The sequence below is a fragment of the Felis catus genome, chromosome D3 (assembly GCF_018350175.1).
Source record: "Felis catus isolate Fca126 chromosome D3, F.catus_Fca126_mat1.0, whole genome shotgun sequence".
Lineage (NCBI taxonomy): Eukaryota > Metazoa > Chordata > Mammalia > Carnivora > Felidae > Felis > Felis catus.
In genome coordinates this window covers 31,162,437-31,190,393 of record NC_058379.1, presented here as the reverse complement: position 1 = coordinate 31,190,393, position 27,957 = coordinate 31,162,437, and the positions used below count along the sequence as shown (strand labels likewise).

General features: G+C 37.8%; 2 protein-coding genes across 8 annotated transcripts in view; one reads left to right on the top strand and one right to left on the bottom strand.

Moving 5' to 3' along the window:
* Positions 1-66: 66 nt before the first annotated feature.
* FAM210A (family with sequence similarity 210 member A) lies at positions 67-27,843 on the bottom strand. 7 transcript variants are annotated; one of them, XM_019814951.3, is made up of 6 exons: positions 27,519-27,709; positions 25,290-25,387; positions 23,517-23,592; positions 10,493-10,979; positions 5,020-5,131; positions 67-996 (listed from the first exon to the last, which is right to left on the bottom strand). In XM_019814951.3, exons 4-6 carry the CDS (start codon positions 10,945-10,947, stop codon positions 763-765), a joined length of 801 nt encoding a protein of 266 aa, XP_019670510.1. In that variant the 5' UTR covers positions 10,948-10,979; positions 23,517-23,592; positions 25,290-25,387; positions 27,519-27,709; the 3' UTR covers positions 67-762. The 7 variants fall into 7 exon arrangements, with proteins under 7 accessions (XP_019670510.1, XP_006938810.2, XP_006938812.2 ...); XM_006938748.5 differs by lacking the exon at positions 23,517-23,592 and having other exon boundaries at positions 25,290-25,458; XM_006938750.5 differs by lacking the exon at positions 23,517-23,592.
* Positions 27,801-27,957, top strand: part of RNMT (RNA guanine-7 methyltransferase) — a 35,797-nt gene continuing 35,640 nt past the window's right edge. The window contains exon 1 of the mRNA XM_003994994.6: positions 27,801-27,932. The gene's annotated coding sequence lies outside the window, so the exon portion shown is untranslated. The remainder of the gene's footprint in view (positions 27,933-27,957) is intronic.

The following is a 27,957-nucleotide window of genomic DNA, read 5'->3' as shown; positions in this document are numbered from 1 at the left end:
AGTATTATTTTCACTTTTCCTCTGAAAGATAAGTTGAGAGAGAACACAAATGACTCACAGTAGAGATTTATGCTCTAGGTGTGTATATGGCCATATATATTTGTTTTAAAAAATTTGATTATGACAAGCTTCAGGTAAAAATCATTTTCAAAGGTTCAATTTTTCATTTACATATAACCAATACATCTTATTTACACATGTATGACTCCATTTTTATTCAACTTCCTTAAGTGTATATTTTAACTGGTGTGTAACTGTTATATACTGTGTTTACAGAAACACTAAACATCCTCTTATTCACTAGCAGTTTTGATAATTGTTTTGTCTCCACATTGAGAAATGAATATAGTTAAAAGCTCAATGTATAACATAAAGATGAAAACCCAGTGTTAACATCCTGTCTAGGGCCACATCAGGTATTCAAGGAGTCAACTGCCCCAATTGCATATATTATAGTTGCAACAAAACACAAAGCAAATATGATTCTGAAGACCCTGAAAAAGAGATCTGACTTATTAGACATTAACCACTGCTTAATGGTATTGATGTTCATTCTAACCTGGGTTCATTTTTTTTTTCCCAAAAGAACACTGATTTTTTTTAGTAATATTTAACCTTAAAAAGGTATCTTAAGTCTTTAACCCTCAGAGAACTGGTATATTTTGGCAGCTAATCAAAAAAATAATCAGGAACATGTATCTTTGCGCAGTCTCCAAAGGGTTAAAGTGCAGAAATTGTCTGTCACTTGTTATATAAGGCACCCTATTCCACTTTTTTCTTAAAAGAAACTTTTTCTTTGGTTTCCTGTAATTTTTCAGTGAGTCTATCCTTTGTTTCTTCCATTTTCTCTGTGAGAAGCTCCTTGGTCTCTTCCATCCTGTCCTGCAGATACTCCTTAACAGGAGGTGGTGTTGACATGTAGCCCCGACTACGCAAATACTTCACAGTAAAGGAGGTTCCTCCCAAAGTCACGGTATATCGGGCAGGTGTTGCGATCTGAGGAGAAAATACAGGCAGATCAACAGCCAATCATGATTATCGTCTTAAGCAAAAACAATGTGAAATTAAAATTCTTAGTAATAGCCAAACAGCATAAATTACTTTATTGCTTGATCAGGCCAACATAGTTACAGCCCACATGGTTTACCCTCCTAACAAGGGATGCTTCTTCTGTAAATGCATTTCACAAGTATCTGTCACTTAGGCACTGACCCAAAGATTACAGAATATTTTTTTAATGTTTATTTTTTTAATTTTTGATAGACAGAGTATGAGCAGGTAAGGGGCAGAGAGAGAGAGGGAAACACAGAATCTGAAGCAGGCTCCAGGCTCTGAGCTGTCAGCACAGAGCCTGACACAAGGCTCAAGCCCACGAACCACAAGATCATGACCTGAGCCAAAGTTAGACACTTAACCAACTGAGCCACCCAGGTGCCCCAAGGATTACAGAGTATTTGCAATAGAAGCACTGGGGCCTATAACCATGTGCTAGTGAACGTAGGGACATGCTCATTGGGAAATGAGAAAGATGGCTCAGGACCACTACGAACAACAAACATGCAAATGCTTCTGTTCCTTAAAAACCCTGCCAATCTATAGACTGTGCATCTAGAACTAAACCAGAACCAAACTACTTCAAATGGGCGAGAGGCAAACATGAGCCAAATGTTTATTCTTTACTGAATTTAGTTTAGTTTCACTTCCAAATCCCTTTGACTTTTCCAGGCCTTATGCTACTTTCTCATTACAACCCACCCTGGGTCTGGAATCCCAACTGGGAACTTCCAGGAAGCCAAAAAAAGTAGTTGGTACATATGTTGCAGACACACACAGGTTTAACTCTGACCAGAGATTTAAGGACTAAAGCTAAAAAGCAGACAAACTGGTCAAAGAGCAACACAAAAGTGGAGAGAGTCTATATCACATTCTGAGGCTTCCGTGTCAAAATTCAGTACCAAAACTCTTTGAAGGAGCCACCTCTGTTCTCTACCTCCAACTTCCCTCTTCATTCTCTCTTGAACTTACTCTAACCGAGCATTCACCCTCCACCTCTCATCATAGTCACTGTAGAGGCCTGTGAACCATTAGAGCCAATGGAGATAGCCCCCTGCCCCCATCTACTCCTTGGAGCATGCCCTCAACTGGCTGCCATGCCCTCACTTCCCTGGTTTCCTTCAGCTTCAGAGGCTGCCACTTTCCAGTCCTACCTGTCCATTCCTCCTCCTGTTGCCTACCTCTGAGCACTATGGGGCAGCATTCAGTCCCTGCACTCCTTTTCTCTGCCTCGCTCACTCCCTTGGCAGTCTTTTCCAGTTTCATGTCTGTAGTGCCATCTATACATTAATGATTCTTAGATTTCCAGACCGAGCCTTTTCCCTAAATTCCAGTATATACAACCTCCTACTCATTTCTGCCTGCACGTCTAATAGGATCTCAAAATATCATTTATTCAAAACTGATCTCATGGTGTTCAATGGTCCCACCCCAAACCTGCTCCTCTTAAAGCTGTCTGCATCTCAGGAAATGGCAACTCTATTCTTATGTTGCTCAGGCCAAACATCTGTAAGACAGCTTCGACTCCTTTCTCTTGCATAATTTACATTCAACCATTAAAAAATTCCATCAGCTCCACCTTCAAAACATATCTAGAATCCACCTACTACTTAGTGCCTCTTCTGCTACCACCTGGGTCCTAGCCTCTATCAGCTCTTGCACACACCACTGCAATAAACCCTCCTTTGCTAGGTCTCTGGGCTTCTGCACTTGCCCTGCTATATATACAGACAATACAGCAGCCAAAATGATTTTGTTAAAACACAAGTCAGATGCTCAAAATTGCCCAGTGACTTCCCATCTCCTCTGAGTAAAAGCCAGAGTGGCCTGTAAGGCCTCTGTTGCCTCTCTACTGTTCACTCATCCCAGCCACACTGGCTTCCTCCCTGTTCCCTCAAATACGCCAGGTATCCTGCAGCCTCAGGACTTTGCACTTGGCTTTCTCCTCCTTGAATGCTCTTCTCCCATACAGCTGCCTGATTAACTCCCTCACTTTCTGGCAACCATCCCTCTGAGAAAAACAAAAACAAAACCAAAAACCAGAAACAAACCCCGAACACAAACACATCCTCTCTTGCTGGTTTGTTCTCTCTTCTGAGCATTTACCATCATCTAAACACCGTGTGTGTGTGTGTGTGTGTGTGTGTGAACTTTACTTTCTTTGCTTAACCGCCACCCACTATTAGAATGTAAGTTCCATGAGGGCATGTACTTTGTGCCATTTTATCGAATTAGTTATTCCCAGTACCTAGAATGGCACTTGACACACAGTAGGGGCTCAACAAATTTTTGTCAATTCAAACAAAGGTGCACTTTCAGGACAGTGCTAGCGGGCTGAGGAGTGTGTCACAGTCAGTACCAGAAGGTCACACACAGGTTGTTTTTCTCCTCTTTGCCACACCTCTTTTTGAAAGGGGCTTTGCCTTATTGAAGCAATAAATCTCAGTCTTTGTTACTCCACCTGAGAAACTGTGGGTTACAGAAAATACCCAGGAGAATCCCCTGCATGTTTCCCACCTCAGAGGGACAGTAAGAGGGAAGAAACACTGCTGATACTAACCTAACTACATGTACAAGTTCATGTTTCAAATCCCAACCTACAAACACGTACTGAGCACTAATGTGCCAACAAAGCACAATACCAGGCATAGCGAAAACAAAGAGAAGAAATGACTCTGAATTCCCATTCTAGGCTCTTAAAATCAAATAGAGAAACCAAACATTAAAAAAACAAAAACAAAAAAACCCTAACACCAGACCAGGATATGAACACACATAATATGGGAGCACAGGATAAGGAGCTATTATAATTAAGGAAATAATAATCATACCCATTATAACTAGAAACTTGATAATTTATGAATTTAATAAGTTTCAATGTTGAAAAACTCAGCAATTAAATGTTAGACCTCTGGTCAAAATTACAATAAAAAAGGAAATCTCCCAAGATTTCAGAGGATTTTAATGAAGATGACAGAACAAAACAATGATACTTATACTACTATAAAACCATAATTCTAAGCATTTTTATACAACAGAATTAAAGTAACATCTAGTTTCCAAATGTTTTCTACTTGTTTTCTTTCTTAGAATGAAGACATATAGAACTTCTTAACCGTCAACTGAGAAAAATTAGATTAATATGGCTAATTTCCACAATTCACAATGAATCTCCTTTTCTAAAATAAAGACCAATAGATATAGAAACTCTATTTATAAAGATGTCATTGTCTCAAATCCAGAGAACAGGTATTAAAAACTATAAACTTCTAAAATGAAATATATGTAATGCTACTAAGTCTAGGTTTATCCCATAAAACAATTTGAACTAAACTTTATTATTTTACTTATTAAGAAGAACTATTATAAACTGTAAAAATAAATACTAAATATCACTAAAAATCAGGTGGCATGTGGATCTCTGAATAAGGAAAATTAATATACTGTAAGTGGGAGAAATGTCAAAAAGATGACTTCTGGAAATTTGTTTCACATTTCTGTGATCACAACAGGTTAGGAATGATCTACCTATTTTCAAGGCACTGCTTCCTAAACCATCATTTTATTTATACTTAAAATTTTTATTTTTAATTAAAAAAATGTTTTTAATCTTTATTTATTTTTGAGAGAGACAGATAGCATGTGAGCAGAAGAGCAGAGAGAGAGGTAGACACAGAATCTGAAGCAGGCTCCAGACTCTGAGCTGTCAGCACAGAGCCTGCCGCAGGGCTTGAACTCACGAACTGTGAGATCATGACCTGAGCTGGTCAGACACTCAACTGACTGAGCCACCCAGGCGCCCCATACTTAAAATTTTGAAACTTAAAAAACATTTTAAACTGTAGCCATTAGACATACATGAAATTTGGTATTTTAAGTTACAAAAGAACTAATATGGAGTTTTATGAGGAACTGAGCAGGTCATTGGTTAAGTGTGAAGAGCAACTGATTTACAACTGTACTTACCTTAAACAAGGCATATGCTGTTAGGGCATTTCCACTCTGGGAATTTTTCAGAATGTTTACTACACTGTCAGGTAACCCAATGAGTTCTAGAAAAGGAACGACATTCACTCCTCTAAGAAAGAAACAAAGTAATTTAGATATATGTACACACAAACTTAAAGGGATAAATATTTTCAAAAAATTTTCTGAAAACACCAAAACCAAATTTTGTTTAAAAGTCACTTCTGCATTATTAAGCACTGTGATTTCACTCTATAAGAACATGTACAGAACATCGGTGTTGTACTGTATCTGTTTGCAGCTTCTGCTTTGCTTCTGCACATGGTCATCCCTAATTACCACATTAAAAAAAAAATAGAAGGATCTAGCTGAGTTAAATTAATTGCTTTATGTGATCTAAAACGAAATAAAGGACCAGAATTATTTACCTGGTCTTAGTTTCCTCAATCAAATACCACTTTCTCAGAAAGCTCCAATTCAAACTTCAAGACCTAAGCTTTTCACCTCTAAAATTTTATGTCAGGTTATACTATTATTGTAAAAGCAATACTACAGTATCACTTGTGTTATTATGCAAAGAAGAAATAATTCTATGGGTATTCTAAAAGGATGCCTCTATTCTATCAGCAGGCTTAAAAGGCAGGTGAAGAAGCAATTACCATAAATTGCAACACATTTTTGGAGGGAGGGACAGAAGGCAAAGTCTCTAATATGAACTGTTAAGCTCTAATTTATTTTTAGTTTCCCTGATTATCAACATTTCGCATACTGGTGTGTGCTCTTTCACACTCTTGTTCTATCACTGTGTGTTGTTTTGCAGACATTGTGACCCTTGACTCCTAAATCAGAACAAGGTTCTTGTTCTGTGCTTTCCTATATGCACATAATTATCACATTCAGGAAATATAACATATAACATGAGTATATAATGATACACAATATATTATTTAATATTAAAATTTCCTGAATTGTCCCAGCATGTCCTTTAAATCACTATCTTGTCATTTCTCTCTGGTCTCCTTTTCTCTAGAAGTACTCCCCAGAACTTTTTGTTGAAGACAGCAGGATAGTTTTTGACACTGAGATTTTTGAAGCATCCAGGCCTGTTGCATGGGAGAATATCCCTCAATTTGGATTTGTCTGATTTTTTCCTCTTGATCAGGTTCAGGTTAAACATTTTTCAACAGGAAAACTGCACAGTTAATTGTCTGTCTCAGTGCATCATAACAGAAGCCACATGATGTCACTTTGTCCCATCGCTGGTATTGTGACTCTTGGTTAAGGTAGGCTCCACAGTGTGTTCCACTGTATAGATATCCTTTCTTTTTGTAATTAAGAAAGGGAATTGCCTAGGTCCATTATTATCATGGATAGCTGTATCCTGTATAATATATAATAGCTAGCAAAATCCTAATTTATTCTTAATATTAAAAAAATAATTTGGGGGCACCTGGATGGCTCAGTCGGTTAAGTGTCCAACTTCAGCTCAGGTCATGATCTCATGGTTTGTGGGTTTGAGCCCCGCATTGGGCTCTGTGCTGACAGCTCAGAGCCTGGAGCCTGCTTTGGATTCTGTGTCTTCCTCTCTCTCTCTCTGCTCCTCCCCTGCTCGCATTCTGTCTCTCTGGCTCTCAAAAATGAATAAACTTTAAAAAAAATTTTTTTTAAATAATAATAATTTGGGGCATCTAGGTGGTTCAGTTGGTTAAGCATCCAACTTTGGCTCAGGTCATGATCTCGAAGTTCCTGAGTTTGAGGCCCACATCAGGCTGTCTGCTGTCTGCACAGAGCCCGCTTCAGATCTTCTGTCTCCCACTTTCTCTGCCCCTTTGTTTGCACTCTCTCTCAAAAATAAATATTTAAAAAGATTAATTAATTGGGGGAAAGTTGTTATCTCTCTATGACTTCACTATAATACTACAAAATCAGGGACTACTCTTAAGAACATATGGCTGACCATCAAGGAAAATTACCTATCATCTATAGGAGGAAAGCAGATAACTGAAGGAATCTTTAAAAAGCTTTATGAAGTCGACTCTAAGTCCAATCTGGTTTCTTTTTTCTCCACCATCAGTTCCTTTTCAAATCTCTTTCTTAGATAATGACAGAATCCCATTTAAAGCAAGACTTAGTACTACAAGGACTTAGCTATTCTGTGGATCGAATCAGGTCACAATGCACCAGAATATGCTAATTATATATTCTAGAACCAATACAATTATAAAATTATTTAATTAATCATTTCCTAGCCCAGTATGTACAATCTCCCTATTTAATAGCAACCATGAAGGGGGAAAAAAGACAAAGATTTGGCCAAAAATCAGACAAAATTGAGTGATGAAAAAAAAAAAAAAAACCTATCATAAAGATCAAACAATAATTACCTCAGATACCTTGCACAAGTATCTTTTATAAAATTAAGAAGTAAATACTTGGTTCTATTTAATTCTAAAATATTGATTTGATGATTTCATTATTTTAAGAATAAAAATAACTCTCATTTTCTTTGGAACTGCTGTATACGAAATACTAATGAGGGACTGATTTAAATAGTAATATCTACTTGTCACTTTTTACTTGGAAGTTTCCATGGTCTGACAGAAATCTGTGCTTCACAAACTGCCAGCTTTATGGATGTTTCAATTGATGAAGAAATACTCAAGGGCATAAACACATTCACAGTACATATAAAATGCAGTAAAAATTAGGCAGGATTTTGCCTCAGAATGGATCTGTAACTTTAGAGACTTAAGGCCTAAAACACGAGGCACCTCACTATGATGCCCTACGGACAAAACCATCCTCACAAAGGTACATTTGATCAGAGAGCATTTCTGGTTGGAAGATGTAAGATCTCTGCAAGGTTTGCCAGATAGAACAGACAACAAAGCTTAAAGTAAAATCTATTAACATATACAATTTAGATCTCTCTGAAATAAAATGTTTCAGAAGTCTAAGATCTTTATCACTGAGTTAACTAAATACAGAATGGCATTTTGTTCTCTGATGTCTAGAAAAGCGGTAATAATTCTAGTTGCCAGAGTGACTAAAACAAACACTGGTCAGTAACACAGTGTGATGTCAAATGCCCATCTTCCAAGTTACAAACTATTTTTTCCCTTTCTTTTACTAGTTAAGTAGGTAACAAGCAAATAACAGAATTTGCCCAGCTACAACAAAAAAAAAATAAAGCCAATCTCGTCAGTTGAATTGAAAACCTATATTTAATACAATCAACTTCAATCTAGTAATAAAACCACATCGCAGTGAAAGATACACTGCCATTAGAACATACCCTCAATCCTTATTTTGTAAGTATTACCTGTGATAAGATCGTTACTTAGAAGAAATCAACTTTCTGAAGGCATAGGATTTAATAAAAACATTAGGAACTGTTCTGGGAAGCAACACATCCTACAAAATTGAAATTAACTGTGTGATGGTAGAACAGAACTGGACCAGTGCAGTGGTGGTGGGTCTGGCAACCACAGTCCCATGCTGACAAACAGCCAAAAGGCAAATTGTGATGGATAAAGGGACCTGACTTTAAAGTGGATATTCTTACCACCACGTTTATATACAAACCATTCTGCAGAAAAAGAGGGAGAAGATAATGCACACACAGGGAACAACAGAATGTCACCACAACCACCTGAGTGCCAGACAACACTGAAAAAGTCTTAAGCATAATTATTCACATCACTAGGTTACTTGGGGTCTGCTTTTTCAGTTATAGAACTCTTTTACTTAAGAAGGTAAGGAAAAGGAAAAGGAACAAAAGTGCTCCTTTTAACAGTCCAAATGAGACCTCATATTCAATTAATTAAAAACATAAATTTCTCCCTCCAAGGCCTCCTGGCCAAATGCTTATAAAGGGCAACCTAAGGTGGACAGAACTATCACTCATATCATTTTCCAGAGCACTGCATCGGGAAACCCTCAATAGTTCAAAAAAGAACATTTGATATGTACACATTAATTAAATACAGCTAAATCCTATAATAATTTTTATTCAAAATGGTACATGATTTAAACCAAGGGCAGTTTTGAAGACTTCCATAAATATTACACACGTTCATAAAAATGTCATTAATGAGAAAGATAATTCCATTAAGTATACATATAAGTATCTTCTATAAAGGATAATAATACATGATGAAGAAGGATATAATTGAATATTAGGAAGATAATGGAGAGAAAGATGTAAAGAGAATCAGAACAGCATCAACTACACAAGGTAAAAAACCCTTTTAGAACTTTTGTAAAGAAACACCTCTAATCCTGTGTTTTCCAAAAGTAGTCTTCATTATCTTTTAGTTTGTAAAAAATAACTTTGTCCCCAAAATGACATATTTTATTAATACCTTAATATCAAACCATTAAATAAAACCAAATATTGAATATCAGTGGACTTTTAGAAAGAATAAAATAATTCTAGAGCCATAGGAGATTTTACTAAAATGTCAAAGTAGTGTACAACATCGGGCCATTTCATTGCCCTCAGGATGGTGCGCTCCTTCAGCTCTTATAGCCCAGGCCACTACAAGAAAAGCCCACACAGTACGTTCAAAGAACAGGCACACACGCATCAAAATGCTTTGGTTACTAGTGGCAAAAACAAACTGGAAATCATTGAGATCTGTTTCAATGTGTGCTCCTGCTCCTAAAACACCATAAATAACTTACCTTAAAAGAAAGGAAGAATATTTATATTTAACAAGAAAAGCACATTTAGAAATTTTGTGTTTTACAATACCTACAGGCTAGGCCCACCAAATTAACTATTTTTAAAAGTTTATTTTAGTGGTGGTAAGAACACCTAACACAAGATCTACACTCTTAGTTTTAAGTATACAACAAATTAACTTCTGATTAAAACAAAAGACTTACCTTGACATTTATCAGATGTGGGTAACACTAAAACATAAGCCTGCAATTTGTTTATTTTTGTATCTGCAACAGGTATTAGCCAGGTTTTGGCAAAAATATCATATTAACTTCCCACCAAAGTCATACATAAGGCAAAATAATAGGTAATTTTTTATATTCATGAAAACTTCAAGAAATACAGAAGTATAGAACTCATGGTGCTGGCAACTTTCTGAACTCTCTTACATTGACAGATGAGCATAAGGGCACGGGCTCTGAAATAAGCCACCAAAATATTTTGGGAAAAGCTAAGTTATTTTGACTTACTATTGCTTAATTTCATTAATAAAATGGGAATAATTACGCTACCTGCTTCATATAGTTATGAGAATTAAATGAGATGATACCGTTTAAAATGTTAGTATAATGCCTGTTATACACACAAAGCAAATTTAGCTAAGAAAATATCAAAAACAGCTATGACAAACAGTCATCAGTTAAAGACATTAAAGCATTAAAACTATTTAAGGCTTTCATTAGTACAATTAAGAAGATTAACATTCTGATAAAACAGGGAAAGGTGCTCAACCAAGCAAAAACTTACTTTATGGCTGCATAATAAAATGTTCCAAACCAAACACCAGAAGTTATTAGATGTACTGGAATCAAAACTTTTCCATATTGTCTAAATGTTTTCTTAAATCGCTGATAAAGACTAATAGATTTGTCTTGTAAAGGATCAGGCTCTTCCTTTCTTTCCGAAGGAGTTCCTGGGGATGTGGCATTGGATGATATAACCCTCTTGGATAAAATATCTTGCTCCCACTGTTGATGGTGAAGGACCCCCGGTTGGGGTGGATGAGCAGTAAATGGCTTCTTTTCCTTTGCAACACATTGGACAGCTGATAAGTGCAGCCATTGTTTTTGAGGGCCCTGTACCAAAACTACTCTGGATTCAGCTTTATACAAAAGTAATTGTCCCTTTATGTTTTGACAGTGTGGTTCCATGCATGTCCTATGTGCCAGTCGGAATATAGACCTTGATACATTCCATTGCATTTTGAAGAACGGTGATTAGTGGATTTCAGCTTCTACAGAGACCAGATAAAAAAAATTAAGACTATACATAGATTTCCATTTTAAACCAATCCACTTAAATTAACTATTAGGAAATAAAGGACAGACACTGCTACCAAATCCACAGAAATTAATGTTAAGGTATGTAGTTCTAACATACCACAATTTTAAAACATTACTAAAATACATCATTTAAATAGGATATAGTAAACTAGTCCAGCAGACATCACAGAGGATAATGTTTTGAGGTTATCCTATTGCTACAAAAGGGATGTTTGTAGGACTTCTGTTTTTCTACAAAGAAGCTGTGTAGTATAATGGAAAAATCATAAGATCTAGAAACAAAAATCTGGGCCCTCATGTTGTGGGGACATAATTCTATACAATCGCATTTGACATTTTAAGTCTAAATTCACTAGTAAAATGAGGATTACTTCACAGGGTTGTTATAGAAATTACATGAAATTTCTGATGTAAAAGTGCTTTTGTAAGTGAACAAGCATCATGTAAGTTATTACAACTGTTAAGGTCTGATAAATAGTTGATACAAGTACCATTTATTCTATAATCCCTTTGGACTAAATTAATTGCTTTTGCCGATGAGGAGATAGTTTCCAGATGTCTAAAACTTTTTGTCAGAAAGACAGTATAATGTAATTTTAAAAGAATATAGACTTTGGAATATGATAGACACAACTGAGTTAACAGTATTATTATTTTGAGCAAATTACTTAGCTTCTCTAGACATAGGTTCTCCCACTGGTTAAACAGAATTACAATATGCATTACTATATAGCAAATTAGTTCCCTTCCCTTAATATCAGGGAGTGTCACCTGACCACTAATCTCCACCCTGACCCCACACCAGCAATCTTACTACTTCTACTACATTGTGAATAACTGATCTTATTTTTTAAACTGTACACTAAATAAGTCAACAGTATTTGAGTTAGCACTCCAATAAATACAGATACTCCATTTCACATGAATATCTGTTATCTGGGGTACAAAGCTGTCTATCATTATATAAAAATATCCACTAATGAATTGTCCCCATATAATCTCCTGACTCATCCCTAATTAAAAATTAACATCAGCTTCTATTAGGCTCTCGCTGATAATCCAACAACATAATGTAAATAAATTATGAAATGAAACTGCATATCTGAAAATAGGCTCCCAGGAAACCTTTAAAGGGGATACTGAAGATTACTGCAATGAAAAGCAAAGTCAATGACAAGTAACAATCTGAAGAATCAGACCAGTTAACAACAAAAAACTACAGGGATGATAATAGGTGCTTCAAATAATGACTTAAATATTAAATGACTAAGACCACAGAGAAAAATGATTAAGTCCTTAATTACTTTTATGAAATTGACTTATTATTTGTTGTGAAAGTCAAGCATTAAGGATGTCTTATTGTGCTTTCTTACAGTCTATGTCCTAAGTTGTTTTGTTTTCTATAAATCTATGCTATGCCTATTCCAAAGGTGAAAAGCATCAACTGATCATTTAGTCTAAGAATTAGCTCAGGTGGAATTATAACCTAAAATTTGTCAAATATATGTATGGCTTCATTTTTCACACACAAAAAAATTCCTTTTGAATATTTTACTATGTTTTTTTGGTCTTTATTTTTGTTGGATTTGAGGATTTTCTCCAGCACCATTATCTTTGAATCATTCCTGTCTGTGGCTTTAGTGGTGTTTTCTGAACTCAAAGACTTTGTTTTGCTTTTAAATCTACTTCCTTTACAAGGCTGTTTTCCAGGAGTTCAAGTTCCCAGACTAACTTTCAGATAATCAGATTATTGTGTGTTTGTGAATAAAAGAAAAAAAGATTAAAATTTTTTTTTATAAAGTAGTTTTATTTTTTAAGTTTTATTTTATTTTATTTGAGAGAGACAGAGACAGAGTGGAGGAAGGGCAGAGAATCTCAAGCAGGCTCCATGCTGCCAGCACAGAGCCCAGTGCAGGGCTCAAACTCACGAAACCATGAGATCATGACCTGAGCCGAAACCAAGAGCCAGATGCTTAACCGACTGAGCCACCCAGGCACCCCTAAATTTTTTTTAGTGTTTATTTATTTTTGAAAGAGAGAGAGAGAGAGAGAGAGAGAGAGAGAGAGAGAGAGAGAGACAGAAGCACGAGTGGGGGAGGAGCAGAGAGAGAGGGAGACACAGAATCCGACAGGCTCCAGGCTCTGGGCTGATGGCATGGGCTGTCAGCACAGAGCCCAACGCAGGACTGGACCTACAAACTGCAAGATCATGACCTGAGACAAACTCAAAAGCTTAACCGACTGAGCCACCCAGGAGCCCCAAAGAAAAAAAAGATTTTTAAAAAGCCTCTTTCCAAGCTTCCAGTTTGTACCCTTTTCCCTGGTTTCCCTAACTACTCCCTCCTAAAGAATATTTTTTTCCTATCCCACTTCTTATTGCCCATTAAAAAAAAACACACATCTTTATTGAGATACAATTCTCATGCTCATTCAAGGTGTAGAATTCAAGAAATTTTAGTATATTCACAATTGTGAAACCATCCTCACAATCTCAGTTTAGAACATTTTCATCACCCCAAAAAGAAACCCCATACCCACGAACAGTCACTCACCATTTCCTCCCCATCCCAGCCCCTGCAACTATTAATCTATTTTCTGTCTCTCTATATTTGTGTATTCTGGAAATTTCATATAAATGGAATTATATTATGTGGTCTCTTGTGACTGGCTTCTTTCACTTAGCATCACATTTTTAAGAGTCACCCCTGTATTGTTCCCTAAGAAGCCAACTTTTGGGCTAGTGGTTTCTAAAACTGGCTACATATTAGAATCATGGCAGGGTCGGGATACTGAAGGAAAGGAGAGGTAATCTGAAAAACCAGATTCCTGGTCTCCATCTAGACCTAACAAATCAGAATCTCCTACTGCCAGTTCACACCTGACAGTATGAATTTGGGGATCATTTCTCTAGGCCCAGCAAATGGCTTCAGTGACAGAGGCAACATGGTGGCAAAGGTATCATCCATTATTGTTGCTGTCATCATCATCATCATCATCAAGATATTTTTGAGCCCCTAATATGTGGTAGGAGTTTTATAAACACTTTACATGTATTAACTCAGATTATCCTCATAACAATCCTATGAAGGAGGCACTATTGTCATCTTTTCATATTTGAGGACACTAAAGCACAGAGGAAATATCATTCAACTGGTGAGTGGAGGAGCTGGGATTCAAACTTAGTCACTAAGCTATATGGCCACTTCCAGAAGAAAGAAACAGTGCCAATTTTCAGTAAACTAAGACATGTAAGACACATGATAAAAGTGCCCTAAGGAAATATAGGGCCCAAGAAATTGACCTTTTTTAAAAAGTTTATTTATTTTTGAAAGAGAGCAGGAGAGGGGCAGAGAGACAAGGGAAGAGGGAGAGAATCCCAAGTAGGGTCCGCACTGTCAGTGCAGAGCCCAAAGTGGGGCTCAAAACCACAAACTGCAAGACTAGGATCTGAACCTAAATCAAGAGTCAGACACCTAACTGAGCCACCCAGGTGCCCCCCAAGAAGTTAACTTTTACCTTAAAATTAACTTTTAAATTAAAAACAAAAATTAAAATTAATTTAAATTAAATGGCAACATTTAATAGCTACCATATTTGACAGTACAGCTCTAGACTTCCAAAGTGATCACAATACTGACGACATACACAGTAAGACTCATTAAATTTCAAGGAACAAACCTACTTCAGATGAATGCAAGTAAAAGTAGAGGGCAAGTACAGACTGAGTAGTATCATACATATCCTGGAGTGAACAGGCTTCAGGAACAATAAAACCAAAGCAAGGTAGGAGTTATCTTGTCTCACAGCAAGCACCTGTGTATAATGGCCTCAGCCCACTGGCAGTTTCCATTTCTGGATTTTATTAGTCTGTTCATCTTTTCAATTAAAGATAAAAGTTTTCGGTTATCGGTCAATGATGGAAGTGCTACTCCTCATAAACACTACTCAGATCAAATCAGTTATATCTGGACAAGTGGATGAGTGGCCTGAAGAAGCTGTGAACTAACAGGACTCTATTTCAGATATAAATGCAGAACCTGGAGTGATGAACAACTTAAATTTGAATTTCTTCCAATGAAATACAGTAATTTCAGTAATACATTTTTTAAATCATGAGACTTAGCATATAACAAAAGCTGCCTGTTATTTCCTACCCCTAGATATGAAATTCTCACATCTATAGATGAGGAAGTGTTCTAAACTGCTTATGCTTCAGTTATAGAAATAAATGATGAAATGCATTACAGGACCCAAGAAAAGTGACACGATTACACTGCTTGTTATGACTATCCTTTTCCACCTTAGAATTATGTCATTAAGCTGTTAACACTACAAGTGAATGGCATATGATTACTGGTGCCTAATTCTCAGTATACAATCCTACCCTGTATGGTAGCGATACTGATTCTGTCATGACTTAATTTTTGTGAGCAGGCAGTAGAGTTTAACAACTGAGAGTATCCAAGAGGTCAGACTGCCCAAGTTCACATCCTGAAAACACTATAACTATAAACTATCTACTAATAAACAAGTTAATTAGCCCCCTTGTGCCCTGGTTTCCAATTTGTAACATGGGGTTAATAATAGCACCTTCTTCATAAGGTTATGAGATGAAAATAAATGTAAAAATGTTCAGAAAATGACTAGCATGTAGCAAGTGCTCATAAAATGTTACAAGTTATTATTATAAGTAAACAAGATAGTCTGTTGCCCTTATTCACAGTGAAAACAGCCTAAGGATCAGTGCCTGAGCTGAACAGGGATTATACAGGATAAATGAAAACAGTTGCCTAGGATGGCTCTGGCACAAAACTTGAAAAACTATATGAAACTGTACTAATCAAACCAATAATATCCAGTCTCTTAGGGATAGGCTCAAGACCAGGCATGAAGCAGCAGTAATATACGTCTGAAAGTCCGGTCTCTCATATAGCAATTCTGAGGCAAAGAGAAGATGAAGACATAGTGGTAAAGAGTAAAACTTCCAGTTTCAGGATGAATAAGTCATGGGAATAAAAGACACAGCATAAGGAATACAGTCAATGATACATTAATAGTGTTGTACGGTGACAGATGGTAGCTACACTTACGGGAGCCCAGCATAATGTATAGAATTGTCAAATCACTACCTTGTACACCTGAAACTAATGTAACATTGTATGTCAACGATGCTCAAGAAAGAAAGAAAGAACAAAAGAAAGAAAGAAAAAGAGAGAGAAAGAGAGAAAAAGAAAGAAAGAAAGAAAGAAAGAAAGAAAGAAAGAAAGAAAGAAAGAAAGAAAGAAAAGAAAGAAAGGAAAAGAAAGGAGTAAAAGTATAAGGAAGCAGTGGGAACCAAAAAAAGAGAAGCCAAGTTAAAGGAATGACAGAGAAAAAAGAATGGATTGGAACAAATGCCATTGAGAAAGCACAAATGTTAGAATGCTGTTGAAATTCTAGAGAAGCTATATCTTCAAATTCCAGTTCCATGAGGCAAATTAATTAGTTCATGAGATTCCTTTACTCCCTCTGTATCCTAACCAAACCCACACTGCTTAAGATTATATGAACATGTTTCTGTTCCTCACAACCTGGAACACTAAAACATTCAAACAGCACTAGAAATACAACTGAGTGCAAAAGGAATTAAGTAATTTATATTTCATTTTTATATACCAAATAACACGCTAACTAAAAAGACAGTTGAAAAAAATTCCAATAGCAAGATTTAGTTTTCTATTGTGTGAATTCAAAAAACTCTTGTCAAACAAAATCTTACTTGGAAGTTCAATAAAAATAAATAAATCAAAGCAAAGTTGCTCAGGTTAAAGCAGGAGTGGGAGGAATAGTCTTCTGGCTTGTTTCAAGTCCTCCAGCCCACAGGGCACTGTCACAGATGCCTTATGAAAACAAAATCACAAAGTAGACAAATCCTCTATAAAGAATGGTTCTACTTTGGGGCACGTGGGTGGCTCAGTCAGTTAGGCATCCAACTTCAGCTCAGGTCATGATCTCATGGTTCACTGGTTCGAGCCCCGTATCGGGCTCTGTGCTGACAGCTGAGCCTGGATCCTGCTTTGGATTCTGTGTTTCTCTCTCTGCCCCTCCCCTGCTCACACTCTGTCTCTCTCTCAAAAATAAATAAACATTAAAAAAAATGGTTTACTTCTTCTAACTACCATTTTCCTGCAAGTCACAGCACAGCACTAATTCCTTCTGAAGTCCCTGAACCCCACAAACTACACAGAAAATTGCACTGAAAATGTAGATATTGGAATCTTCTTTTTCTCTGTGGACTTTAAGTTCCTGGAGAGTGAGGAGTTTGTCTTGATTCCCAGTAGTGAGAGGGACTAGTGCAAAACCTGGCATCCAGTGGGTGTTCAACTAATTCAATTCCATGAATGTCAACAATGTCAGTTTTTAAAAGACTCACTTTATCTCTAATAAATGACTTCTAAAATCAATGTAGCATCTTCAATTTGGACAGTTTTGAGCAGTTAATAACTATAATATGTTAAGAGCTTGAATGGGAAAAGTAAACAACATACAATGTAAGCGAAGTGGAAATTCAAAGCATCAAAAGGAAATGTTACAAAACAAATACACTGTAACAGAAATGAAGAATGCCTTTAATGAATTCCTGGTGGTTTTATAATCCACATACCCAAGGAAAGAATCAGTGAACCTGAAGGGATGTCAATAGAAACTTGCTAAACTGAAATGCAAAGAGGAAAAAAAAATGCACCCTTTTCCCCATACCAAGACACATACAAAAATACCAGAACAAAACATCCAAGCATATGGGACAACTTCAGAAGTTGTAACATACACATGGTAGGAATGCCAGAAGAACAAAGAAAGAAAAGAAATATCTGAAGTAATAATACATGAGAATTGTCCAAAATTACTAACAAACACCAAACCACAGGTCCAGGAAGCTCTGAGAATCAAGTAGGATAAATATCTAAAATCCCTATCTGGGCATATCATATTCCAGTTGCAGAGAATTAAAGACAAAGAGAAAATCTTGAAGGAATTGGGGGTGGGGGGTGGACCTTACCTAGAGGGGAGCAGGAATAAAGTTAGAGCCAACATCTCATCAGAAACCAGGCACAAAAGAGAGTAAAGTGAATATTTAAAGTGCATTCAGAAAAATTATCAAAGTAGAATTCTGTATGCAGCAAAATTATCCATCAAAATGGAAAAGAAATCAATTATTTTATCAAATAAAAAAAATGGAGGGAATTCATCGCCAATACATTTGACCTTCAAGAAGGAAACAACATGGAAATTTGGATCTACATAAAAAAAAGATTGACTGAGAAGGAATCAACAAAGGCAAAATCTTTTTTATTATTAATTGATGTAGAAGATAACTGTTTAAAGTCATACTACTAATACGTTAGGTGATTAATAGCACATAAGTGAAATGAAAGATAGCGTTGTCACAAGGAATTGAGAATACCCTATGATAACACTCCACAGTAAGGCACATGTAACTACACATGAAGTATTATAGTATCATTTGAATATGGACTTAGATGAGATAAAAATGTATTATGAACTCTAGAGGAAGAAAAATACTATGTGATCTCACTTATGTGTAGAATCTTAAAAGAAAAAAGAAGAAGAAATCTGAACTCATATAGAGAACAAATTAGTGGTTGCCAGAGCCTGGGAAGGAAGACATATATGGCAATGGATGTTAAACGGACTTACTGTGGTGCTCATTTTGCAATATATACAAATATTGAGTCATTATGTTGTACAACTAAAATTAATATCTTATATGCCAATTGTATGCCAATTAAAAAATAGATGTTCAACATCATTTGTCACTAGGAAGTTGCAAATTAAAACAGTAATGAGATACCACTACACACCTATTAGAATAACTAGTATTCAAAACACTAACAAACACCAAATATTTGTGAGAATGTGGAGGGAATGTGCTGGTGGGAATGCAAAATGGCATAGGCATTTTGGAAAACAGTTTGGCAGCTTCAAAGAAAGCTAAACATAGGCTTACCGTATGATCCAGCAATAGCACTCCTAGGTACTTACCCAAATAAGTTGAGAAGTTATGTCTACAGAAAAACCTCCCACACAAACATTAATAGCAGCTTTATCAATAATTGCCCCAAACTGGAAACAACTAAGAAGTCTTTGATTAGGTGAATGGATAAGCATGCTGAGTACCTCCAAACAACAGACTATTATTTACTGATAAAAAGAAATGAGCTATGAAGCTGTGAAGCCATTAAACGACATGGAGGAATCATGTTGCCTAGTGAAAGAAGTCAGTCTGAAAGGCTATATACTATATGATTCCAACTCTAACACATTCTGGAAAAGACAAAACTACAGAGACAGTAAGAACAGCAGTGGTTTCAGGGGCACCTGGGTGGCTCAGTTGGTTAAGAGTCCAACTCTTGGTTTCGGCTCAGGTTGAAACCCCAGTTTTGTTGCTGACAGCACAGAGCTTGCTTGGGATTCTCTCTCCCTCTCTCTGCCCCTCCCCCAATCACTCTCTCTGTCTCTCTCTCAAAAATAAATAAATAAAACTTAAAAAAAAATTAAACAAAAAAAGAACAGCAGTGGTTTCAGAGGCTGCACAGTGCGAGAGAGAAAAGATAATTAGGTGGAGCATAGGGCCCTTTTAGGCAGCAAAATATTCTATATGACCCCGTAGTGGTGGATAAATGTCATTATACATTTGTCAAAACTTACATAAATAATTGTACAACAAAGAGTGAACCCTAATGCAAACTGTGGACTTCAGTTAGTACTTCAATTCTAACAAATGTGCCACACTACTACAAGATATAGGGGAAACTGGGGGGGTAGGGTTAGATAATATGGGAATTCTCTGTTATTATCTGTGTTCCATGTTTCTATAAGCCTAAACTTCTCTAAAAAATAAAACCCATTAACTTTTTTTTTTTTTAAGTACACTATGTGGCCTTGCCAGATACAACTCATATTTAGTACAGCTTTAACCTGAAGAATAGGTATGAGGAAGGGATCAATTGTAGAACTCATCAAGCTGAAACATAACAAAAGGGATAGGAAAAGAATTGCCTTGTTATACAAACCCTCTCAATTACTATCAAACAGGAGGACACTCAAATTTGCTTCTTTCAATAGATTAATATTCTAATTTGTTCATTTCAATCTCTTGTCTTAATCACACCTTGACTGATGCTTAGAAAAAGTAAAAGCATGCAAGTTTATTTGTAGTATTTTCTGGGCTGTTACTCTCCTCCTCCTTAATGCATTTGATGCCTTCAATTTAATTTATATTATAAAATCCACCTCCTTCAACCTATTCTGCTTTTGAGCTTTCTAATACAAGAACTGAGTGACATATACAAGCTGTGGTAATGATGGAGCCATTGTTAAATTCTTAACCTTCAAGAAAAGTTAAATCATGCCGCCTAGTGAATTCCTAAAGAATTTCATTAATAATTGATTTCCAGAGCAGTCTTAAATGTGAAATGTATCATTTGTATAGAAAATCAGTGATTTTTTCCAAAATTACCATGTAAATATATTCATTTACATAAAATGTTTATATCTTTATGTCTTTACAGAGGATCTAAATTTCACAAGGCAAACCATGGTGATCTGTAATCCTAACACTGGTCCAGAATCCACATGGTTCCACTTCTACTCCCTTCTTTTCTGGGCTGGCAGGTGTTATCCCATTGCAATGGGAAAAAAGTAGGCTTTGCAATCAGAAAGATCTGAGTTCCAACTTCTCTGGCATTACTTTACTTATTTTTTTTTTCCTTATCCCTAAAATGGGGTTAATTACACTTTTATCATATGGTATTTATGACAATGAAATGAGATACAATATGTTAAGCATCTAGCGTTTAGCATGCTGTAACAATAATTAATTCTAGTTTTCCTTCTTTACCTTCTCATCTGTCAACCCAGTCAAATCAAGTTTGTATTCTTCCTTCATCTAAACTTTTACCATTACTCCATTTGGACGACCTATGCAAACCCAGCTTCTTTAGCAATGCATTCCACCTTGAAATTATCTGATATTGCCCCACAACTGAAATCCTGAAACTACACTATCCCACCCTCTGCAGCCTCTACTTTGAGCGTTCACTCCCTTACCTTCTGGATTCTAATTCCAAGGCCTTACCCCACCCTACCTCCTTTTTTCTTTCAAATGTAACAGCTCCTCCAGGTTTCACTCAGAAGTCTTTATCCAGCTTCAATTCTAAGTGCATTACTTGAATTACTACTCTGTCAATCTGTAATACCAGCCCACAAAATCTAATCTGGAACTAGTCCAACTATCTGTTCTTCCTACAACTACATCTCAATAGCTGAGCACTAACATAAATCACGCAACTGAGTAGATTAGTACCAGCATACACTGAGGGTAAATTACCTGATCTCAGAGAAAGCCTCTGAATGTTGTGTGACAATCCACAATAGTTCCTGATCCAATCAGCTTCCCTTTCCCTTTCCTCTCAGTGACCATTCCACACCTTTCCCAATCTCTTCAAGCCTCTTATACTTTATTTTCAGCCTCATAACATAGAAAAGATACAATCATCTCTCCTATTAAATTAAATTAAAATTCTACAATTTCTCTTACAATAAGGGCATAAGTACTTTTGCCTCACATAATCTCCTTCCCTTCCCTCTCTGAATGCATCACACACTCTGTCTTCTCACTCTGCTCCAGCCACGGTGGCCACCCTTACAGCTCTTCCAACATGTTAAAAAGAGTATTGTAAGAATTTTGCATTAGCTGTTCCTTCTGCTTGGAATAGTCTTTCTCCAGATGTCTGCATGGCTAATTCCTTCACTTCTACAAGTCATTCTTTCTTTTTTTAATGTTTACTTATTTTTGAGAGACAAAACCTGCTTGCACACAAGCAGAGAGAGAGACAGAGAGAGAGAGAGAGACAGAGAGAGAGAGAGAGACAGAGAGAGAGAAAATCCCAAGCAGGATCCACACTGTCAGTGCAGAGCCAGGTGCTTAAATTCACAAACTGTGAGATGATGACCTGAGTCAGATGCTTAACCAACTGGGCCACCCAGGTGCGCCAGTACAAGACTCTCTTCAAATGGTATCCACTTAATGAAGTCTAACCATCCTATTTAAAATTGCAACACCACTTCCAATCTTCCCCTCCTTCCCAACGTCCCAATCTTCCTTATCTTGCTCTATTTGTTTCTTTTCTCACAGCACTTACCTTCTAACATCCTATATAATTTACTTATTTATTGTTTACTACCTAATGGTCCCACAAGAAAGACAAAACTATCCCACCTTCCCTTTAAAAACAAGCCAAAGTCATTAGGAATGAATTTTCTCAACTTCAGCCTTCCCCCTTTTAAAGTTAACTACATCAACACCCAACTCAGAATCCATTAACTTCCTCAGAAAAGGAACTATCTCAGCTCTCCACCATGTTCCAAATCTAACTTCTTCCTGTCTTTTCCAGGACTCCACTCAACCACATTTTCTTTATATTTTTTTACTGCTATTCTCCTTCCTATGTACTTCAACCACCCTCTCCTCTGGCTTCTTTCCTTCAACATATAGATATGCCATTAAGAAAATAGGTCTCTCAGGGTACCTGGGTGGCTCAGTCAGTTGAGCGTCCGACTTCAGCTCAGGTCATGATCTCACGGTGAGTTCGAGCCCCACATCAGGCTCTGTGCTGACAGCTTGGAGCCTGGAGCCTGCTTTGGATTCTGGTCTCCCTCTCTCTCTGCCCCTCCCTGTTCGCGCGTGCGCTCTCTCTCTCTCAAAAATAAACATTAAAAAAATTTTAAAAGAAAGAAAATAGGTCTCTCTGTAATATCTGCCCAATTTCCAATTATCCTCACTGTATTTAAGGATCCCTAGTTCATTGGCAGCAGTTTCTGCTAGAATTCTTGACCCACAGAGAGGAGCAATCCCACAGTTCTTCATGGATGCTGGGGTTCTCCTCACCAATTTATTTCTCACTTTCATGGTGAAAGGTATCTCCTCTAGACCCTCCCAGAGCGGGTGAGTTGTTCTTACATGATTAAGACACCTTACCATTCCAATCTCCCTAGGCCTCTGGATCCATTTCTCTGTAATATAGCAAGGCAGGTCTGGTATTTTAACTTCATTTGGGGGGGGGGGGGTGTCACCTTTTGTCCATGCAGCCAACCAACCAAACCCCTAAGGCTACAACAGTGAATCCAGAATCTTTGCTTAGTGGTCCCTATTATCAATAAATTTGGCCTTGTCCAACTTTATGTTCCTTCCACCATTATCCCCCACCTTTAATATCCATTCCCACAAAATCCCCCAGATTTCTACATGTATAAGTCAAAATAAATCATGTGGTTTTTAGAGTGCAGCACACCTCGTTCTGGGACACACTTTGTAGCTTCCCCTTGAGGGCCTGCGGGGACTTGGGAGTCTACTTATAGGTCTAGAAACAAAGAAGGGTGGTAGGGGTAGTTCCTGAGGAGAATCAGTTGTCTTGCAGGGCAATTACCTCAGGGAAGGTACCATTACAGGGACTTCCCACAAAGCAAGGTTAAATTCTTCAAAGAGGAGTGGAAGGACTGCTTCTACGGGCAAAGACAATGGATTAAAATTAGGCGTTCAGTACCCCATTCCAAATTTAAGGATTACATTCCTTCTCAATCAATGCCCTCATTTTAATAGCAGATACTCTGCTATACATTGTAATTCAGCCACTTTGCAGGATGAGACTTTGGGTTTGGTTTTCAGCAATCTCAGCTCTGCAATTACAGGAGATAAGTTTCTTTAAGGCAGATATAAAAAAATTCAGGTTACTTATGTAGAGTTTGAGCTGGGAATCTGAAGACCTGAGTTCATCCTTTTCTTTTCCCTTTCCCCAGCACAGTTAGTAGCCAGCAGTCAGCAACCAGTCTCATTGTACTTGTTAATTTGACAAAAATGTTTTAAGTTATGAAATATGTGATCATCCCATCCTTATCTTGTATACATACTTGCAAAGGATGGTGATGTTCTGGGTTTTGCATATTTCTGTTGTCACATCACACTATGGGCTATCAGTGCCCTTTTCACTTATTAGTGCCTTTAAATCTAATTAGATTAGAAATGTCATTCCAGGAACATCATAACCAATTCAGAAAACTCATCTTCAAGAATCTGCTTCTCTAGAACCACTCTCAGCACCAAAATTTGAATCAGGCAAGTTTCTCCAGAGATACAGAACCAAGAGAAAAAATTTATACATACATCTCTATCTTTAGATTTATCTGTATTTAGACATTTCCATTAGAAATCTATTATTATTTATCTAAATACATAAATTTTTATTTTAAGATTGGCTCACAAAATTGTGGGGGCTAGCAACTCTAAAATGTGTTGGGTAGATTGGCAGGTTGGAAATTGGCAGAAATCAATGCTGTAGTCTTGAGGAAGAATTTTTTCTTCTTGAGACACTTCAGTTTAAAATTCAGGTCTTCGGGGCGCCTCGGTGGCTCAGTCGGTTAAGTGTCCGACTTCAGCTCAGGTCATGATCTCATGGTTTGTGGGTTCAGGCACTGTGTCAGGCTCTGTGCTGATAGCTTAGAGCCTGCAGCCTGCTTCAGATTCTGTGTCTCCCTCTCTCTCTGCCCCTCCCCCACTCATTTTCTCTCTCTCTCTCTCTCTCTCTCTCTCTCTCTCTCTCCTTCTCTCAAAAATAAATAAACGTTAAAAAAAAAAGTCAGGTCTTCAATTGATTGGATGAGGCCCATCCACATTATTGAGGGTAATCTCCTTTACTTAAAGTAAATTGATTGCAGATGTTAACCAGATCTTTAAAATACCATCATAATAACACACAGATTAGTGCTTGATTAAATAACTAGGTGGTATAGCCTAGTCAAGTTGACATATAAAATTAACATCACACATAATAAACTTACATTTTTCAACCAAATCTTACTTTCAACTATACCAAAAATCTTTTGAACAAGAATATCTTATGTGTTCCAAAAATGCAGTAAAATTTCAGCAGGAACGCTTTGGCAAGTGTACTGGAGGAACAGTCCTTCCTCCAAGACTGGAGAAACAAAACTTCCATAAACCAATTCTCTCCCACCTCAAAGAATACCATCATCTTTAGGAAGCTATAAGATTGTATCAACATTTACAATTTTTTTATGTTTCAAAAATGTGATCTTCAACTACACAACAGAAATCACACTTTAAAATTATACTTCTGAGAGCTGTCATTTTGGAAACTAATGACTTAAAAAGAGGGATGGTATCTACTGAATCTGTTGCTTACCTTTACTTTGACCAGAAAACTTGCAAGTTACTAGTCCATTTCCTTTCACTGACAAAAGTATAATCCAAACCAGGAGAAATCCAAAGCAGGCTGGATGACTAATGAGCCAAATAATCAAAACAGTGCATAAAGAAGTCTTATAAATGAATTGAAATAAATCTTGTATGTCCTTTAAAAAAAAAAGGATTTTTACAAAACTTTTCTTGGTAATTCACTCATTCAATCATCACCCAAGTATGCCAGGCACTGTTCAAGGCACTTAGGTTAAATCACTGAACAAAATGATGATCCTTGCCTTGTTGGGAGCTCACATTTTAGCAAGTAATGTCTTTATCGAGTTATTTTCTCTCTGAATATAATAACCCAAGCATTGGGAAGAATCAAGAAATTTTCTGAAAATCCATTATGTGCCAGCCAACTTCTAGTTCTGAGCCTGGCCTTCTAGCAGGCAGGGTTTCATTGTTAGCACAGCTTCTGGTCTCTGGAACCAGCTTGCCTGGGTCCAAATCCTAGTTTATTACTTCCTAGCTTCATGACCTTGGCCAAGTTACTTAACCCTCATCTATAAAAAAAAAATAAATAAATAAAATAAATCATAGCAACTACCCCACTGGATTATGTAAGAATTAAATGAGTTCAAATATGTAAAGCACTTACTCTGGCACACAGAAAATACCAAAATATTTGCTATTATTAATTCAAATTTCAGAAAATCAGACATTACTCAGGCAATAATGGGGGAAAATAACAATAGTAACTTTTAAAACATTTTTGTCTGGGCCATTCACTCCTTCCACTACAACTACATTCAAGCGTTCTTCCTCTATTCTCAATTTACTGACTTTCAGTTAAGTTTTATAAAATTTACAAAATGTGATCTCTATATATCTCATGCATGACATCAATTCATGGTGGAGTTTGCATGCACACATATTTAAGAGGTTTTTAATCTAATGAAAAAATGTCTTAAAAAGTCAAAATTAGATTCATTTTCCCTAAAATTACAACAGCAATTATCTCAAGAAATTTTAGCATCAGAACCAGTAAATATGGCCATATGATCGCCTAGTTTTAATGCATGGATATGTACATAATACATTCAATCCCTAGGACCTATACCTTTGCAGTTCTCAACATTCAGGAACTGAAGTTAATTCTCAAAACAGCTCACTTCATACAATTAAAAATACAAGCACAGTCATCTGAAATTGAAGGCTCATTCTCATTTGTTAAAAATAGGCCTCATTCTTGGTCCAAAGTTTATAGAGGGTCAACAACCTCAAAAAAGGTTAATGCCCACAATTTAGAAGTGACTGGATTGGAAAGTACATGCTGCAAATGTTGCCACCCCCAATGCAAAGTCTCAATGTAACTACCTACTGACAAGGCAGGCCAGTAAAATACGTTTTCAAAGTTGCTTTTAAAGGGATCAATTTTGGTAAAGAATTCAAGATGAACTGTAAATCTAATCACGTTTTTATACCCCTAAGATGGGAGTGCTGAGGCACAACAACGTTAAAATGTGCACGCCATCAGTAACTTTAGTTCACAGATACAGTTTTGACCCTAAGTCCCTGGTTGAAAGACCTGAACTATGGAAATCCCAAGTTTCAGTACAGTGGGTGCCTTGGGCTCTCCAGTGGAAGCGTGAGGGGATGGCCAAAGTGAGTTTTCTCCCCCAACTATCCCATACCAAAGTCCAACCAACACAGAATAATACCACAATGTTTCTCAAGAATAGGGATGGGCTGCCCCCGCTCCAGAATCTGACAGATGAGAATGGCCTCCTCAGCGGGAGGTATGGCAGGTCTTCCCAAATACAGCGGTAGGGAACGACCTGCCAGTCCCTAAGACGTTGCTCATTTTTAAAGTAACTCCAAGAGCGGCGGCTCCCAGGCCCCTCCCTCAGCCGTCTTCCGACGAAGGGAAGGACAGAGGGCAAAGGGTTAACAAAGCACAAAGCTGAAAAACTATCCCCAAACCGGATTTGCCGAGCCAGGGGCCTAACAGAGAAGGGCGGGGGTGATCGCTTTCGGCCGCCAGGGCTTGTGGGCAGGAGAGTGTGCAGGACCCTGGCCCTGCAGGCGGTTTCCCGGCACGGCCCGAGGAGCGGTGGGCGCCAGGCTGGTGTTGGAGTCACGCCCCAGGTCTTTTCCCTAACGTGCACCGAATTGAAGGTGCCCTCTCGACCCCTCCCGCAGTTCCTTTCAGGTCTTGGGCCCGGGCTACCTCTTAGGACGTTGAGGCCACCGCGTTTCCCGCCGCACAGGCCGAAAGACAGCTCCTCTGACGCCACGGCGGTGTCACTCAGGAGAGTGACCTGACCAAACGTGGGTCAAGATGCCGGAACCCACCCGGGTCAGGCAGACTCTCGCCGCTCCCGCCCCGCCGCGCCCCCCCGGGGCCCGCCAGCCGCGCCCACTAACAACGTGCTCGCCACTGCCCGAGCAGCTCCGCGCGTCCCACAGCTGACCCCCACGCGCTGCACGACGGGACTCGTAGTTCCGGCGCAAAGGTCGTACGACGCTCCACTCTCCGCGGAGAGCGACGTCACGTGATCCGTCCACTCCCCGGAAATGGCGTAACAACAACGCGTGGCGCCGACGGTCGCTTCCGCAAACAGAATCGTGGTTGGATGTGTAGGTGAGTGTGGCGGCTGGGACGCTGG

Excerpts from the sequence above, each read along its gene's own strand:
- FAM210A (XM_006938753.5), bottom strand. The coding sequence starts at position 10,947 with ATGCAATGGAATGTATCAAGGTCTATATTCCGACTGGCACATAGGACA. Across the intron at positions 5,132-10,492 it reads TTTTATTATGCAGCCATAAA|AGGAGTGAATGTCGTTCCTT; the intron begins GTAAGTTTTTGC and ends TTTCTTTCTTAG. Across the intron at positions 997-5,019 it reads CAGCATATGCCTTGTTTAAG|ATCGCAACACCTGCCCGATA; the intron begins GTAAGTACAGTT and ends TTTTCTCCTCAG.